Here is a 19,428-nt window from a genome sequence, read left to right on the forward strand (position 1 = left end):
ACACCAGCTTCTGGCAGCGTTTCTGTGGAATCTTAGCCTATTCCTCATGAGCAAGGGCCTCCAGTTCAGTAATAATCTTGGGTTTGCGTGCTACAACCACCTTCTTCAAATCCCACCAGAGATTTTCAATGGGGTTCAAGTCAGGTGACGATGATGGCCACTGTAGAATCTTCCAGGACTTCTTCTGCAACCAAGCCTTGGTGGAATCTGAGATATATGCTTGGGATCATTGTCCTGTTGGAAGGTCCAATGACGCCCAAGCTTCAGCTTCCTCACTGACGGCATGATGTTTTCTCCTAGGATTTCTTGATACTTCAATAATTCCATCTTGCCTTCCACATGCTGCAGGTTTCCAGTGCCAGAGGATGCAAAGCAGCCGCAGAGCATCACCGAGCACCAACATGCTTAACTTTAGACAGTGTTCTTTTCAGCTTATGCTTCATTCTTCTTCCTCCAGACATACCGCTGATCCAGAGGGCAGAAAAGTTCTGTTCCACAGAACCGAATCCCAAATTTGCTGTGGCTTATTTATATGATTTTGAGCAAATTGGAGCCAACCTTTCTTGTGCTTTTGGGTCGGTAGTTGTGTACGTCTTGGAGTTCTGACATGCGTTTATTCCGCCACTGTGCAGCTTAAATCTCAGTTCCTGTTGCCACCAAGTCTTGCTGCAAACCATTCTTTTGACTTTGCCATATTTCTAACATGCAGTCAAATGTGACACTTAATAAAACTAGCCAGTTCAGATATTTCATGTGTTCTAGCTCAAGCACTCCTGGTGCAACTAATGAAGCCCTTGATTAGTTGCATCAAGTGTGCTTGAGACAACACCTTTTTGCAGATTTGTCCTGTTGTGAGGGATTCTGTTCAGGGGGTTGAATAATTTTTAAACTGCAGAAGTCATTAAAAGTTGTATTTTTAGTTAAATTTGGGGAAACCACTTGAAACATTTGTTGTGTTGAGCTATTTCAATTACTTTTGTTTGATTTGTTCATTGCAAACAGCTGAAAGTCTGTAGGCCTACATTTTGCCAATAAACCTGATTTGCAATGTGCTTGAATAGTTTCGATTGCAACTGTATATAAAACAATTTTTTTGTAAATATTACAGGCTTGTTCAAGTCAGTGAATTGTATGGTGTTATACTGTTGTCAAAGCATAAACAAACATGATGGACAATTGAACTGTAGTCGCTGATAATGTACAGTAAAGCAGAGTTTTAGCACACAGAAGACTAAATAGGATATGTCCAGTATTTTCTATCCTGCAAAGTATTACTGTTCCATACTTTGAGCATGTATATGAATGAATTGAGACACAATGAATGGTTATTTAATGTAAACACCCACCCACACAGCATCTGTGAGCATCATTATTCCCATGAAGACCAGCTGTCTTTAACCGCTGTAATGTTTTTGATTTCCACTCTAACTCTTTTCACTTGTATTGTGTCATCATTTTAAAAGAAGTATAAGAGCCCTTTTGAAATCTCTTTCCCTCATGGAACTGGGTAAATACAGTACACCTTTAAAAACAGCGATTATGGGTGAACCGTAAGAGGTGGAGGAGTGAGTGGGAGCACAGGGTGATGAGACGCTTGGTGTCTTTGCGTTATTTACAGTGAAACAAATTTGTTCTTCTGTTGCAGGGAAACTGGAAACATCAAAGCTGGATTAGAACATCTGGTAAGTTGTGCTTCTTTCCCCCTTCAGTGTTTCCTGAAACGTTGATATCTGCATCCAAAATGAATGTTCAGCAATTGCCTTGAAATACCGGAGAGGTCTTTCTCCGACTCCCACACAAATGCCTGGGTTTTCATTACTTCTACTCTTCCATTTGTCCCTTTCCATTTTTTTTTCCATTTCCTCTATAATTTTTGCTTTTGTCTTTTTACTAGAAGGTGTTGCTTGTTAGTTCCCCACCTGAATTGAGTCAGTTGGGCAATTCAGAAAAAGCAAACACAAATTCACCAGTAAGAGTGTGCATCCTTTGATTTGTATCCTCAAGCTGTTGAATTTTCAGTTGAATGTACAGTTCAGTCTGGAACAGTTCACACACTCATGTCAAGCACACATTACGTCTGAACACATCTGGAGAGATCACAGTGCCTTCCCACTTCTACCGTCCTGCCTCCCTCTCTCTGGATGTAGGGCGTGCTGTTGGCCCTTAAAATGAGCCCTGGGGAGGGTTTAAAAATGTAACGTCCAACATTTCCTGGGTTTTCTGCAGCCTTTCTAATACAGGGTCAGAGTGCCATGCACTGGAGTTAAAGGGATGCTTTTCTCCTCCTGGGTGGAATTGAGTTTCCATTTCTATTTTTTTTTTTCTAAGGGATGAATAATGGAGAGAGGTCACAGCGGGGTCCTGACTCTCTGAATGTACACTCACCTCCCTGAGCTCCACACCCTGAATATTAAACGCACGCCTGGCCCTTTAAGGGTCACTCTACACACCTGACCTTACTCCTTATCAATTATCATGCTTATATTCTAAAATCAAATCTTTATCACACATTCCCGCTCATTCCTTCTCAAGATGTCTCACTGTTGGTCCTGTTCCTAAGCACAGGCATTAGTGTTTGTATGGGACATCATCAGTGTCATGTGGTGCATGGGGCGGCTAGTGTAGCCTGACCTATAATTTTGTGGACGACCATAGATACTGTGTCCTCTTCACTATTAAAGGTGCAGTAAGCGATTTCTGAGAAATGATGTTGAAAGTGGATCGGACACCACAATAAACTTGTAGCCAATCGGCAGTAAGGAGCGTGTCCACTTATGATGGGGGAGGAGAGAGTGAGCCAATCAGCAGTAGGGGGCGTGTCCACTCATGATGGGGGAGGAGAGTGAGCCAATCAGCAGTAGGGGGCATGTCCACTCATGATGGGGGAGGAGAGTGAGCCAATCAGCAGTAGGAGGCGTGTCCACTCATGATGGGGGAGGAGAGAGAATGAGCAAGAGTGAGTTTTGAAGAAAGACTGTAGAAAGAGAGATGGCTGAGAGACATTACAAAAGCTAAGAGGAATATCACTGGAAAAAGAAGGGTATGATCAGGAAAGAGCTTTAGGACCCGCGTTAATATTAGAAAAGCTTTCTAGTGCTTTAGAGACCTAAGCGGGAAAACGTGAAAACAGTCGCGAGGGTGCTTTGATTCTGCTTCAAATGTGAGTAACACTGGTTTTGAGTGTCATTGTTTGTCTGGAGCTGCTGTGCTATTAGTAGATGTGTTTTTCATTGGCCAATTATTACCCATGATTTGGATAGACAAAAAAGAAACATAGAAAATATCGAAAAAAAAAGTATATTTACCGTCACTAGTACTATGCCCAAAGCTGAAATGCTAATTAACTTAAACAAAATGTTTAAGCTAGTGGTAAATCTTTGTTCCACACAACATAATTCACAGTCAATATTTTATTAAATGATGAGTTTACACTTTATTTTAAGGTGCCCTTGTTACAGCACCCTTGTTATGTCCTTACTATATAATCAGGGTTAGGGTTAGTTGCTTGCAATTATGCATCATTCACTGTTATTACTACAGTACATTATAAAAATAATGTTTTATTTATATAGCGCCTTTCAAGAACCCAAGGACACTTTACATAATATTGACAAATGACACCAATAATTAAAATGTACAGTCAGGGAACATCAAAGTGAACATGCAGTCAGACGTTGATCATAGAACATTCAAGACAATAACCAAAGTAAGTATGGACCTGGCAATGAAAGTAAACAATCAGTTAACAAAACATATTGTAAATAAATTCGTTTTGAGTTCAGTCTTAAAGTGCCCCAATTATGCTATTTTAAAGTCTCCTAATGTTGTTGTGGAGTCTCCTACAACAGGTTTACATGCATCAAAGGTAAAAAAACTCTAAATCCCTCCTTTCCGAGAGCTGCTCTGCTCTGATTGGTCAGATGGCCCAGTCTGTTGTGATTGGTCTCATAGCGCCTGTCTGAAGTTAAACACCCATTACCATAACTGAACTTCAGCTCCGGAGGCTTCCTCAGTCCTCAGTGATTGTTCACACTGTAAAGACATTAACGATGAAATTGATTTTACCATTTCAATCCGAGCGCGAGTCCGATGACGAAACATTGGATGAACTAGTCATTCAACCCGAACCTTCATCGCAAGGACGACTCGAGCAGGACGTTTCTCAGTAGGCGCGTTTCCATTACAGATTTGCGCAAAACTTTTGCGTTTTTTTTTCTTTCTAAATGTCGACAAAAAACTATTGCGAAATGACGGCGTTTCCATTTACTGATGTTATGCGACTAAAACTTCATTTTTCCTCTCGCTCTCGCTCTATTATTAATTAATATTATTAATTAATAATAATGGCTAGTGCAGTGGCTGGGATATAATACATAAACCTACCAACGTCCGTTACCATGGTTTTTGGAATGATTTTACTTATCGTAAAATCAGTCCAAAAACCATGGTAACGGGCGTTGGTAGGTTTATGTATTATATCCCAGCCACTGCACTAGCCATTATTATTAATTGAAGGAGATGTGTTTTCCAAGCATTAATGGTAAGGAACGACCCTTATTATACTTGTGAGCGGCACATATGAGGTGTTTCTGGGCGTTTCTCACTCATTTCTGCTTCGAGGTCTTGATTGTGGCATTTATTTGGGGTTTAGAATCCATTATTCCTGTAATTCTTTTGTCTTGTATGAATTTAATAAAGAGCTCTGTCTCGTATTCTGTCCAAACACACCACGTCGTCTACGTCAGGTGACCTGTAAATGCTCAAAAACTGTTTCCATTGGAGTTTTGCGAAATATTCCTTTTTCGAATTGCCTGAAAAACCACCTCATGCGAGCGGGAAAACTTGTTTGCGATAAATGGGAGTTTTTGCGAAATTGACGTGTTTCCATTGGGCGTATTTTCAATGTGCAATTTCAATTTGCGCAATTTGAAGGGTAATGGAAACGCAGCTAGTGATACGCTACTCAGTTTGAGGAACATGATGAGATGTTTCAACTGTAATTCCTCACCATCAGCATTAACAAGATTATGTCCATCAATAAACCCATGTGTATATTTTTAATTTATTGCGGTGCACATGTGGAAACTGTATCAATAACAACGTATATGTTAGCCGAGGACTAACGTTCATACTTACAGGTTGTGATTCTAGGGAGAATGTTGGGGAGAATGACCTTTCTAGTGACGTAGAACCATAAAGCAGTGGGATTCAAATTACAGGTGACTTGTATAACTTTATTTATCGTGCACTTTTGACTTCACAACTTTGCAGACCGTTTACATTCACAAACAGCTATATTACACACTGCATGAAAGGGAATATAAAAAAAAAAAAAAACATAATAGGGGCACTTTAAAGGTCTGGAGTAAGGAGAAAGAAAAACTGAAACTTAAGATTAGAAACTGAAATGCTGAACGCTCTTCCACCAAGAGTTGATAGTTTGAGCTTGGTTAGTAAAAGCAAATTCTCAGAACTCGATCTAAGTGAGGCTATAATAATTCTGTAAGATATGAAGACATGTAACAAGGATGCTTTAAAACAATTACCAATTATTATTGCCATCGTTATCATTTTGAATTACATCTTTCAATATCTTTCATCTTATCTTTCAAAATAACATGACTTGGTTCAGTATCCTGTTAATGACCAATGGCACTATTTCCAGAGAATGAACCATTTTTACAGATTTTTTTTGACTGTGCGTCACAGGTTAATGTGTAATTAACTTGTCTTCATTTGGGGAGACCGATGGACAGATGTAGAGGGAACAGAGGATGAAAGGAAAGATTGTGCCGGACTGATTTGACAGAGGAGAGAGTGAAAGGGGAGGAGAGTTTATGAGCGCATCCATTGATCTACAGCTGTATAAAAGGCACAGTGAATTATTGAAAAGAAGATTACATGCATAACCCTCTTGAATAAATATGTGTGTTTGAAAAGGGTCTCTGTACAATGTGCCAAGCCTAGAGAGTAGAGACACTATCAAAGTTCATTCTGAGACTTCAACTTTTTTCAGTTCGTTCTACAATAGGTTTAAATGACAATTTAAAAAGCCTGTGTACTCTCACAAACACACAATCCATATAAAAGTTCTCTTTTTATAGTTTATTATTCTAAACTGCATTTCCATTAAATGTTTTTTTTGTTGTTGTTTCTGTGAGGAAAGGTTTAGCACTGCATGTTTACTGATACAGCTGTTAGAAATGCTAAATTTGTTGATACAATCTTTTTTTTTTTATCGTTAGCAAAAAAAATTCTCGATACTTTTCATTGAGAAAATGTGCTTTAATGCAGCTCCTGTAGTTTTGACGGGGACACTTAAGCTAAAAAGTAGATTTGGGTTAATTGACATACACTAGGGTATGTGATATGAATTTCGTTATCATCACAGTATGTGTGTATGCCTTAAAAAAAAGTATTCTTTTAGGCTTTACAAAATTAAATTACAGTTTTGTTCCTATCAAAGCACTGATAAATCTAATTGGACTTCAAAACCAGTGTAATGGCCTGGATGAATCAATATTCTGAACTTTTTTTTACTGTATCATTATTTTTTTATGGTACCATGAACTGTATTTTGCTTATTACAGTTGAATGAGCCGAATCATTTGGGGGCAGTCTTTGTCAAACCGCAAGTATCTTTGACTAAATTTTAAAGATTGGTGGTATTTGCAAGATTTTCACTCAGTGTTAGTAGACAGATACTAAAGAAAATGGAGAAATTTTGAAATTAAAACGTAACAGTTATTAGTTAAACCGTGCTAGTTGTGTTTTGTAAAACTTGCAGATGCGTGAGTCTACCAAGTGTTCAGTTGTAGGTTTCCTGAAAAATTAGAATATGTGAATATTGTCCCTGAGAATTTATTGTTGCCTCTATAAAAGCTTGTGGATTGCATCCTGCTCGTCAGACACCAGGTGCCGCAATATTTTATTAAGATTTGTGCCGACGAGCAGTAAGTATACACCTCCCCTAAAGCCATACGCATTTACCCAGTAAACATGAGCCATAAACAGCCCCACATTTACAAGCTTCAGATCTACCAATGTTAAAAGATGGCAAACTTTACAAAGTCTAGATGGAGGCAACTTGGGTTAAACTTTCCGTAGCTGCTTCTAATCTTGTGTTGCTTACCATTAGCTCCAAAAATACCAGTTACTGAAACGTAACTATATTCGTACAACATATTCAAGAAGATCTGCGTAATTTTGCTGAATGGGGAACAAGGGCACATTTCATTTAAACTTGTTTCTCTGTGGGACTTTTAATGGTTGTGCTTATTAGCTTCGTGTGGGAAAACTAAGGCTGTTTATTTGCTTTTCTGGTTTTTATCGCTCAATTGTTCCTCTGTCTCTCTTCTAGCATGTTTCTGTCGTAGAGAGGCCTGAATCTATCTAGACGGCTAAGTAATCACAGTAAAAAAGTGACTCTCTGCATTCGTTGACCGTGCCTCCCTCCGTTTATTGTGATGGTTGGTAGTGTGCGCCGTATTGGCTCGTTTCTAACCAGTCTCAACTTCCTTAATCTCACGTCCATCCGCTTTAAAAACGCAGAAATGATATTTTAAAATGATTTCCCCCATGGGTTTTCGCCTTTGAGGCCTTGTTTATATTTAATGAATTATTTATGGTTCACATTAGGACAAGCGATTGCGAGAAACAGCTCTGTTTTGGCTCTGCCAGATCTTCTGGTGCTTAATAATAGATTTATCCCATAACATCATCAAAAGCACCTGTCTCTCTCTCACAGAACGAGGGAAGATCAGGGCTTGAGAAATCAATACAGTGTCAGAGAGTCTGCAGCGTCCAGCACCCATGATCCGTCTCACTCCCTCGCTCCCGTGTTTGCCAGTAATTTGATTGTGGGATAAAGAGGTGATCTGACAACACCTCAGCAAGTGTCAGCTAAATGAAAGCCGAGGAGCTGCGCGAGGATAATTTGCTAGCAGATTTACATGCTTATTACACTAATGATTTCATCAGATTGGAGGTGTCTGGGAGTCTGCCACGGGCCTCCGTCTTCCTCCATTTGTGAAATAAGCTGCTTTGCTAAATGATGGAGTCATCAGGCTGACCTTTAACCCGACGCCTGCCCAAACATAATTGCATGTCATGCTGATAGAGGGGACGAGCGCAGCTTTCATATCCCGCTGCTTTATCTCGCTCTCTCTTAAGATCCTGCGCTCTTTGCATACGTCTCGCAACAGGAGTAGAGGAACAACAACAACAACAACAAAGAAATATTGCATATCCATTTCCAAATGATGCTGTTGAATTTAGCGTGAGAGATATATACATGTATATCACGGTGGGCGAACTGGTCCCTTACTGTATACATATTATCTAAATGGTATCTCTGAATGTCAAGGGCATAAAGGAAATTAAATCGGAAAGTGCAGATAGAGCAAAGGCGATTTTATCTCCTGATGATTGCAGTTTTGATAGGTATTCCAGTGAATTTCATTTTCTCCGGATGGTGAGGAGATGAGTTAGCCGCCACATTTGTTCATTTTTCTTCTACATGATTTATGTGAGTTGAGTGTGAGCCCAACGCCCAGCCTTCTCTGGCTGTAACACACACACACACACACACACGTGCATGTCAAAAAAAGTCTATTAATACAATTGCCTTTCATTTTGGCCCAGCTCGCGTGTGCGTGTGTGTGTGTGTGTGTGTGTGTGTGTGTGTGTGTGTGTGTGTGTGTGTGTGTGTTTGGGGGGGGTCTGTGAATTGTGTGTTTGAAGGCGAGGACCGCGGCGGTTAAACCTCTGTCATCACTCACGCTTGTTTACATTCTAAATACGTAATGAAATCTTGTTGGCAATAATCAAGGAAATAAAAGTTTGGGAAAATTGTAAAAGTGGTGAAGTTTGAGAAATGAGCGTCAGGCGGCTAAATAACATTTTGGGGCAGGAAAGCTTATTATTATGCAGCGCAGTGCCTACTGTAGACACAAAGATGAACAGCCTCTGCTTTCCTAAATGCTGTTAGCGCCGTCCTGAAGTATGGCATATTGTAAAAAAGGCCTCCGATTTCATATTGAAATTATATTTAAAAAAGATATCCATACACAACATTATATTTTATAGACGCCCGGCCCAGAACTCCTGATATGCAGTATTTGTTATAAATATATAAATAAACATATTGCACTGGAGCCCATCTCTACCCTGATCTTATAGACCTGGATATTAAAAACGGAATATTGCATTTTCTAGGGGGATCCTGTAACGTAATGCTGCAGTCTTTATTTATTTATTTATTTTTGGGTTAAGGAATGGGGCAGAGGTTGGAAATAACAAATGAAAAATGACTATCAATGAGGATGAAGAAGTCAGATGAGATGAGATGAGTACAGTAATGAGTAATGGAATAAACTAGATATATATATTGCCGTTCAGAAGTTTGGGGTCGTAAGATGTGTTTTTTTTTTTTTTTTTTTTAAAGAAGTCTCTTCTGCTCACCAAGGCATCAAAAATACTGTAAAACAGCAATATTGTAAAATATCATTACAATTTTAAATAACTGTTTTCTGTGTGAATATATTGTAAAATGTAATTTATTCCTGTGATCAAAGCTGAGTTTTCAGCATCATTACTCCAGTCTTCAGTGTCACATGATCCTTCAGAAATCATTCTAAGACATTTCTGATTATTATCAGTTTTGAAAACAGTTTTGCTGCTTCATATTTTTTGGGGAACCTGTCATACTTTTTTTTTAAAGATTTTTTGAAGAATAGAAAGTAAAAAACAAACAAAAAAAAGCTTTCATTTGAGACAATGGTAAAGCCTTTAACTGTCACATCTGATTAACTTTTGTGTGTGTGTGTGTGTGTGTGTGTGTGTGTGTGTGTGTGGGCTCGCATAGTGGTGTGCTTCTTTTTATTCAAAAGGTAACTCTCATGGCTTGTTTTCCAGCGTGGATTGTTCATGAGGATGTAAAAGGTTTGTTTCTACTGGACAGGGTGTTTGGGAGAGTACTCCGTTACACTGATGATCCAGTATATTATGTTGTTACTCAGTTTGTTGATATGTTTTACTCAAGGACTTCTTGTGATGTCTAAACGTTGACTGTTCGAAATTTTATGGAAATGAAAACAGGGAACAAATTCAAATATCAGTACTCGAGATTCATGGAGAACAGAATCCCAGTGCAGCGAATTAAGATTCTCCAGCCCCCCCCGTCCTTCGGAAAACAAAAGGGAGTAAAACAAAAATGTTTTGTCTGAACAACTACTGAAGTGTGAGCGTTCCCCCTGCTATCCCGGTGTGGATGGACAGCAGAAATCTAGACAGAGGCCGCTGAGCAGCGTGAACGTGGAGCTGTGGGTGCAGTAATTGAGATAATTGGTTTGGCTCAGTGTGTGTGTGTGTGTGTGTGTGTGTGTGTGTGTGTGTGGGGAGATAGAGACGGCTCCAGGACCGTGGGATCAGTGGGACTCTAAAGCCCATGAAGCCTGGACTCATCATTTCTCGAGCTTGGAGCTCAAATACATTTATGAGTATGGCTGCATAATGTGTTGATGACCGGGATATCAGCCTATATCACATCTGTTCATTCATTTATTTATTTATATCACTTTATCAATATTGTTGATTTATTTTCATTTAAACTGTATGCACTACCGATCCTAGTTTGGAATAATTAAGATTACTCCAGTCTTCAGTGTCACATGATCCTTCACACACCGCTCATTTAATATTGGTGCTCAGTTATTAATAATAGTTATCATCAATGTACAGCAGGAAAACGTGTTTGCTGCTTAATATTTTTGTGTAAAATGTGATATAGTTTTCAGGATTCTTTAATGAATAGAAAGTATTTATTCGAAATAGATTATTTTTGTGACTTTATAAATGTCTTTACTGTCACTTTTGATCAATGTAATGCCTCCTTGCTGAATAAAAATGATTTATGATGTTCGAAATCCCAACAGTTTCAACACTGATGATAATCAGAAATGTTTCTTGAGCAGCAAATCAGCATATTAGAGTGATTTCTGAAAGATCATGTGACACTATTAAAGGGATAGTAGTACACATCCTTTTGTTCTAAACTTTCCTCCTGTACGACCTTTTTTTTCTTTTTCTAGAAAGAAATATTGATTTTAAATAACAAGAGGATGATTAAATTTCATTTTTGGAGAACTGTCTCTTCTATTTTGGCTGTACTGTTAAGAAAGTGAGGGCAGAGCCTCCAATAAAACATTGATTCTAGTCAGCGAGAGATTCTCTGAACATCAGTGATATTCTTAACACGCTTAAAGATTTGTTTTTACCTCTATAATTAGTCTTTCCTGCAGGTTGTTCTTATCATGATCTAGAGCCGGTCAGTTCTGTTAGTTAGGATGCGGCACCGATAGGATAGCGTTCCAGATGTGGGCGTCAAACAGTGTTTTGTAGCTTATTTGTATTATATCTGTGTCAAATTTTATCAGCTCTCTCTCTTATTGCTCAGTGTTTGCCAGAATGAGGCCTGTCTCATAATTTGACAAACTTTATCTAATTATTAATCCGCCACTCATTTGTCATCCTTTGAAACTAATTATATTTTTCTTCATATTGATGCTCGTCCCCCCAGCCCTCCTTTATGTGTTTTCTCTTTTCTCCCTCGTCTAAACACTTGGTGGTGTAATATCACCGGACACTTGCCTCAGGGTCACTTTAAACAAATGCAAATGCAATGGTATAAATTTCATAATAAACTGTAACTAAGATGATTGCGCTGCCAGCTATTATCCCTCTATTTAAGTGGTGTGATCCGTCTGTTCTTCCGCCTGGTTATTGCGGCATGACTGGATGTTATTGTAATGGCTGAGAGAATAGAAGATGGGTTTGAATGGGAGGAGAGGGGGTTTATCTGAACATTCAATAATCCTTCCTTTATTTCTGTCTGCTTGATTGATGCCCTGAAACAGTCTGATATGCTTCTGATAACAATATAAAGGAGGGAGGGAAGAAACGAGTAAGAGGAGCATGCTCAAAACACCACGGAGGAGAGGAGCCCGTGTTTTTTTAAAAGTTATCGAAAGCGAGGTGTCAAAAACAAGCAGATTTCCAAGCAGAGCTTGATGTGTTTGTCATCTAAGACACAGTGGAGTGACAGTTTTACATTAAAGCGGGTCATTATATTTCCCTGTCATCACCCCAAATGACATTTTTAGAAAGTGACACCTTTACAGTTTGATAAATCAAATTTATGCTGAATAATGTGCGTTAGCGCTGTCAGCGACACCCACGTCCTCCGATGAGCTACGGTGAGCCTTGCAGGATCCACATTTAAATTTCATCCTATTAGCATTTAATTTCTCTGTAATCCTACACACCTTCATAACACCAACACACACCAGGCTTTCCCGCGTTCGAGAGCAATCTATAGCCCTTTATAACTTCCTTCCCTCATCATTCTTCTTTCTTGACAATTAAGAGGGTGGAATCTAATAGTGGAGGTATTGGAATTATATCCGAGCCTCTTCCAGAGCCACTGCGAAATCTCAACCTGTTTAGCCCTCGTGCGCATGTTTACACACACACACACACACACACACACACACACACACACACACACACACACGATCTGCTGGGATTTATTGTCATTTGTACATGACTGAAGATGTGATCTTGAGGAAATGATTCTTTTTTTAGCCCTGCCACTGAAGCTGCCTTGCTTAACTGCTCATGTTGGTTCTGTGTACTGTGTTTGACTATCAAGGTTGGAGTTGTGTTTTATTATCTTATTTCCTCAATTTCATAATGACATCCTCTGTGTTTTCCAGACGCCTGCAGAACAGGCCAAAGCTCGACTCCAGCTGGTGCTTCAAGCTGCAGGTACCTGTCCATTTACTCTGTGCTCTGCTCATGTGGCCAGTTATTACCTGAATCACATACTACATGTGTTCAAGTGTGCAGCATACAGCTCAATTCAGTGTGTCTGAACTTCAATTTCTAGTGTAAATGAACCAAAACTGGCAAGTGGAAACATCTTTTCCTTGACTAATTATTTAATTGAACTGCCGTGAGAACTAGACGATAGTCTCTGAATTAAACGCGTATCCATGATAACAGCTCAGTGTAGCCGTACTATAATTTGACAAATGAGTGTTCTGCTCCACATACTGCAGTACATTTAGGAAAACAGTAGCCAGTGTACTGTACATGCTGTGCAGTAAACATTAAGCAAAATATGCCAACACAATATCACACCTTATAATACAATTGTCAACTAAATACATGCATACGTAATCCATCAGTTTTCTCCCTTTAACTGGATAGTAAATAATTGTATTATATTATATTATATTATATTATATTATATTATATTATATTATATTATATTATATTATATTATATTATATTATATTATATTATATTATATTATATTATATTACCATTGCTTTTGACTCAACATGAGGAATTCAGAGAATTACATTTGTTGACCATACAGTTCAGTAGTTGTAAGCAGAAACCTAAGTAAAACCCTAAATGTAACCATGGTTTACGTCGACATTGAGCTTTTAATGTGTGCCAAAGTTCTCAACTTTTTACCATTTGGGTCTATGAGACCAGAGACAGTATATAGCAGAGGAACTGAAAGTCCCAGTATGGCGGCTCTGGTAAAAGAAGTCCCACTTTCCAAATAAAAGAGCCATTCACATTCAGCCATTGCTTGGATGAGAGTTTAAACAAGTGTGAGCTTGGAAAGCATTGTTTTTTGTTTTTACATGTTAGGTTTTTTTTTTTCCTCCTTTCAGTTAGATCATAATCTGTAAAGTCTGATGTCACTCGTCAACATTTCCGGGTCCAAACGTTCTATGAGATGCCAAAAGCAAACAACTAACGGTGCTAATGTACACTGATGTAATGCTGATGTGAGATCTCCATACCGAGATCTCAGTTGGCCATACAGTGATTCATCTTTTCTGAATCTGTAAAACACTGGTGTCCGGGACGCCATGAGCCCAGACACTGTAGTGGACACTGAGAGTTTATTAAAGCTATGTGTGCTATGATTTTATAGTGCTCATAAACGATTTCTCTGACAGTATTCTCACTTGAAATAAGTGGAGGCTTGGACCCGGAAACAGAACAGTCGCGTCATGACTGGAAAATGACTGGAAAAGTCATCAAATTCATTGCCTATGAAGAGTGGGAATCCTGAAGAACTTTTAGTTCTTATAGACCATAACATGATTATTTTAATTATATTGCCACTCCTAGTTTGTGTAATTAAATAAAGTTTGAAGTAGCAGAAATATCTTCACCTCCAGTGTGAGGGCCTTTAAAGAGTCCTTGGAGTCGTCGAGGTTTAAAACGGGTGTAAAGGACTGAACTGTGTGAAACGTGCGCTCATTGATATACTCCAGTTGCTCTGCCATTTTATATCTATCATTTTTCCTGGCTGGAGGCTTCAGTAAATATTTAGTTTATACATAGGGTTACATTTCAACTATATTTAATGGTGCAACGCTCAAATATGTGGAAGTGTGTAAACTGTTCCTGTGCTCATTTACCCTACATTCAGGCTGAGCTGCACAATTGGCCCCAGATCTTGTCAAGGGTGATAGAGAAATATAAGCAGGAAAGTCACTAGCAAGATCACAATGAGGTAATGAGTAAGAAGAAGGATAGACCTGTTGCTCTCGCAGTTTTCTGTGTGTGAAGAGGTCATTCGAGACTCAGAGCGGGTGGAGGATACTCATGACTAAGCTGAATTGACATACTTTTTAAGATAAAAGGAGTCCTAAGCTATTTCAACAGCAGCACATGTGTGTCTTTCAGTCCAGAACTCACTCTCAACATGTTGTGTTTCATCCTTTCATCCCTGTATGCTTTCTTTTGTGGGCTTTGATTATGCAGCAGATGTGACCGTATGCTTATTACTTTTTAAAGCGCTATCCCTGTGTGTGTGTGTGTGTGTGTGTGTGTGTGTGTGTGTGTGTGTGTGTGTGTGTGTGTGTGTGTGGACATGCAGTGACCCCACTGTCAGTCGTACAGGAAACATATAAAGGGACGGTATGCCATACATCATCTAGCATTCACCCACCCATCAGTCCTGGCAAACACACACACACACACACACACACACACACACACACACACACACACACACACACACACACACACACACACACTGCTGCTAGTAGGAATAGGCAACTGAAAACACATAACAACAACTGAATACAAGGATATTTGAAGTTAAACAAGAGAACACAGGTGACAGACACCAGCACTCATAAATACAAATAAAAGAGCAAGTGAAGCGAGTGATGGGAAATATGCTGACAGATGCTAGTTCTCTCCAGCATGTGTTCATTTCTTGGGATCCGCACAGAACGGATATGAGTTATTGTTATTGATTGGTCTCTGGTCAGCCCAAATATGACCCCTGTTGTGTTTTGACAACTTCATTACAACATTAAACTCATAAACTGACACAACAGCATGCCTCTGAAATACACATTTACACTAATGCTTGTTTTTTGCAGCATGATAAATCCAGGTTGAGTGACGAAATTCATATTCAAATATTCAAATGCAACATTGTGCAAAAGACATTTGAGGTCTGTCCATGCATCAGTACTTATACGTTATGCTCCCAAGATCTTAGGACAAACTTTTTTTTAATAATATTTATATCAAATAACCATGTAATGTTATACAGTTGTGGTCATAACACCTTGCAGAATCTACAAAATGGTAATAATTTTAACAAAATAAGAGATGTCATAAAAATTGCATGTTTTTTTCTCTATTGTATTGTGTATATATATATATATATATATTACTGCCCTGAATAAGCATTTTCACATAACAGATGTTTATGTACAGTCAGCAAGACACAATAATAGCCGAACTTTACCTTACGCTTGATTCTTAATGCTGTCATTACATACATATAAAACTTGTAATTGTAATTCAGTTGTTATATATCCAAAACGGATTACATGCCAAGATACTAGCAATCTTTTTAAGAAAAAAAAGAAAAAAAAGATTGCTAGTATCTCGATGTATAATCCCTTATGGCAAGTACTGAGTAGTGTTGTTTTTTTTTTACACACTTACCAAACAGAAAGTCCTCTTCTACATTACCTGGATATATACACAGGTATAGTTCATATATGAAGAGTTCAGAGGCAAAAGCTTATAAGTGTCATCTGAAATTTTCTTCTTGAATGATCATTTTTATCAAGCTCGTATATTTAAGTTCAGTAATTTCACTTAAATGGCAATGCAAATTACCTATGAATTGTCATTTAAGTGAAAATACTGACCTTAAATATACAAGCTCGATAAAAATGATCATTCCAGAAGAAAATTTCAGATGACACTTATAGGCTTTTGCCTCTGAACTCTTCATATGTTAATATTATATTTATACTGGGGATCTTTGAATAGTAAGTTGCACAGAACTACTATATATTATTATCAGAGACTGGAAGTGCAGATCTTGGTAAAATGAATTAACCACAATTCATTTATTTTTTATTCCAAAAGTTACAAGAACTGTATGTTCTTCAGCGTAAACAATAGGTGTTGAGGGGGGAAACAAATTTGCATTCTTAAAAAAATGCATTTTAGTGAAATAATGCATATAATAACATGAATATGAATTGTATTAATAATACTAATATATGAATGAAAATAATGACCCTGTGGTCCTCTTGGAAGTTTGCTGAGGCCCCCTGGTGGGCCCCGTCCCCCGCTCGAGAACCGCTGGCTCAGAGGACTTAGACGGGTCCTCTCTCATATATTAACCAGAATTTGCAGTGTTGTTTTTTGTTCAATGCTGACAGTATTTCATTAATTGTTCGTTGTGTATTTCTCTCTCTCTCTGTGTGTGTAACGTCGTATCCGGGAATGTTTGTTTGAGCGCGTGCATGTGTGAGATCGTGTGTAATTGATAACTCAGAAGCTGTTGGCTTGTAAATGTGATGTCACAGCAGTTGTGACTTCATGCCCCTCTGTGTTTCATTCTTCGTCAAATGTAATGTTGTAAAATGAAGCATATCAGCTTATATTGTTTAGTGGTGATAAACAAGCGAGGACCGTTGACCTGCACCCCCATCCCTCTCTCTCCCTCTCTCTCTCTCTCTCACGCTCTCTCTCCGAGTCTGTGATCGAGCAGATGTTGGTGGTTTTGGAATGGTAATGTCGTCTAACTGAGAGCCCTGCCATGCTTTAAGCCCTCTGTTCCTCTGTACCCCCGCCAATCGCTTCTCTCCAGCTTTTTCTCTCTATTCCCTCGCTTTCCTTTTTCAGCGAGGTCTCCTGAGATCTCTAAATCCTGCCCCAGCGCTCTAAGCTGCCCCCTCCTCCTGTCCATGTGTGGGAGTGTGTGTGTTGATGGACTCGGCGAGTGTGTGTGAAACAGATCATCCCGGCGTAAGCTGCTCACACTCAATAGTGGAGGGGCCCCGGCAGACCTGTAATGAGGTCCCTCCTCGGGTCCCTCGCCCTCAGGGGCCCCGAGTCTCACGCGAGGCCATGCGTTTAAGGCCCGCTTCCTAACAAACACACTCGCTGATGTGTGGACAAACATTCCAGGCTTAATAACGGCCGGTTCGTTGCGAAGGATAATGGAGAGAGTCAGCTTTAAGTAATTGACGACTCCATGAAAACATATACACTACCGGTCTTATTATGCACAGATTCACTTGCTCAAAAGTGACAGGGAAGACATGTATAATGTTACAATAGATTTCTTTCTATTTTATAAAAAATGAGTACGATTGTAAGCGGCACAAAAACTGCTTGCAGCTCTAATAAGAATAAGAAGAACCATTATTAATAATTCAGCAGCAAATCAGCATATTAGAATGATTTCTAAAGCATCATGTGACACTGAAGACGAAAAGAAAATTAAGATTTGCCATCACAGGAATAAATGACATTTTAAAATGTATTAAAATAATAAACAGCTCTTTTAAGTTAATAATATTTCATACTATCACTGTTTTACTGTATTTTTGATCAAATTATTGGTTGAGCATAAGAGGCTTCTTTCCAAAACATAAAAAAAAAAAAATCTTAATTATTATTAATCGGTAAACAAATTTGAGCTGTTTCCGACACATCTGCCGCATTCTCCACATCTTCCGACATTAAAGCGCGGAAAGGTCAAAGTGCATGAAAACTGAAGCGGCGTCCTCCATTTGTGTGCTTTAAATAGAGCCCTTCAGTCACAGCTAATTAGAGACTGTCACGCTTGTTCTGTCGCTCCTCTGCTGAGTTTCTGAGTGTTATTCTGCAGCTCCCGGAGAGAGAGAACAGAACGCGAGCTTATACTAAACACAAGCTGACTGATTCTCTGCGTAGAAGCAGCATTAACTGCCCAGACTCCTGCAACAGATGTGAGGCCAGCAGACCACATACATAGAGGGTGTCACATTTCACACACACACACACACACATACCTGAAGTGGAACTAATAGGCTAACATGGAAAGCCCGGGTCAGAGTCTTGTCTTTGTGTGAACCGAGAGAGGAGAGAGTGATGAAAGACACGTTCAGATATTTCATTATTGCACAGCTTCATTCCAGTGAAATGCTGTTTGTCTCATTATCTGCTTTATTTCACATTGTCTTTCTCAGTGGCCACCCACTCAATCTCCGGAGAACATGTGGGGTGGAAGTGCAGAAACAATATGCGTTATTCCTACATGAGCATCATGTGCTCCTGCTTTCAGAGGCCTGTCACCTCTTTTAGTTCCTCTCAAGTGCTTTTGGGGGAATCGAGAGTGGAAAAACGGCCCTTTTGTTAAACGAAGTGACAGTGACGACTCACATTTCAGAGGTTCAGCGCTGACACGCTGGATGCTAGTGACATTAGACGGAACGGAGAGTCAAAGGAAGGGGGACGGGTCGGTAAAACGGGGGGTTTATGTGATATTACCTCACCGTTCACAGTCATAATCCAAGAGTCTTCGTTCACACAAAATACAGGAATACGCTTGTACCGCACGTCAAAGTCACTTAGCTTTCGTAATGATTGCCAGACACAGGCCTCGGAAAATAAACCACAAGAGTGTAATTTATCCTGATTTATATACACGGTTTAAATAATTGGGTTTATGACATGACAGGTCAGTGTTTTCTACGAGCCTGCCCTGGTTTAAGTGGTTATCGTGTTTTCATTTAGACTTTTCTAATGTGAGCACCTTATTTTACTGCATAAATGTACATATGACCTTACGTCGTTTAGAGATGCCACCTGAACCTCCGCCATACTGTGCGAGTGTTTGTAGTGAAAGCTCAGAATAATGAGTCAGGTGTGTGCTGGAGCGAAGTGAAGTGTTCAGCTGATGCTGTTTGTGGCAGATTTCAAACAGCGTCTGGTGAGCTCTCGAAACCAAACCTTGTGTGTACAAATCCAAATGGATTCATTTATTTCTCTCTCTCTCTCTCTCTCTCTCTCTCTCTCTCTCTCTCTCTC

The 19,428-nt window shown here is 39.2% G+C and overlaps 1 protein-coding gene across 2 annotated transcripts in view; it reads left to right on the forward strand.

Moving 5' to 3' along the window:
- rsrc1 (arginine/serine-rich coiled-coil 1) overlaps nucleotides 1-19,428 on the forward strand; it is a 148,626-nt gene that overhangs the window by 76,048 nt on the left and 53,150 nt on the right. For both annotated transcript variants that reach the window (XM_084419804.1, XM_084419805.1), the window contains exons 5-6: nucleotides 1,646-1,682; nucleotides 12,774-12,825. In XM_084419804.1, coding sequence (XP_084275930.1) covers nucleotides 1,646-1,682; nucleotides 12,774-12,825 — 89 coding nt within the window. The remainder of the gene's footprint in view (nucleotides 1-1,645; nucleotides 1,683-12,773; nucleotides 12,826-19,428) is intronic.

The sequence above is a fragment of the Rutilus rutilus genome (genome assembly GCF_951802725.1).
Source record: "Rutilus rutilus genome assembly, chromosome: 9".
NCBI classification, from domain to species: Eukaryota; Metazoa; Chordata; class Actinopteri; order Cypriniformes; family Leuciscidae; genus Rutilus; species Rutilus rutilus.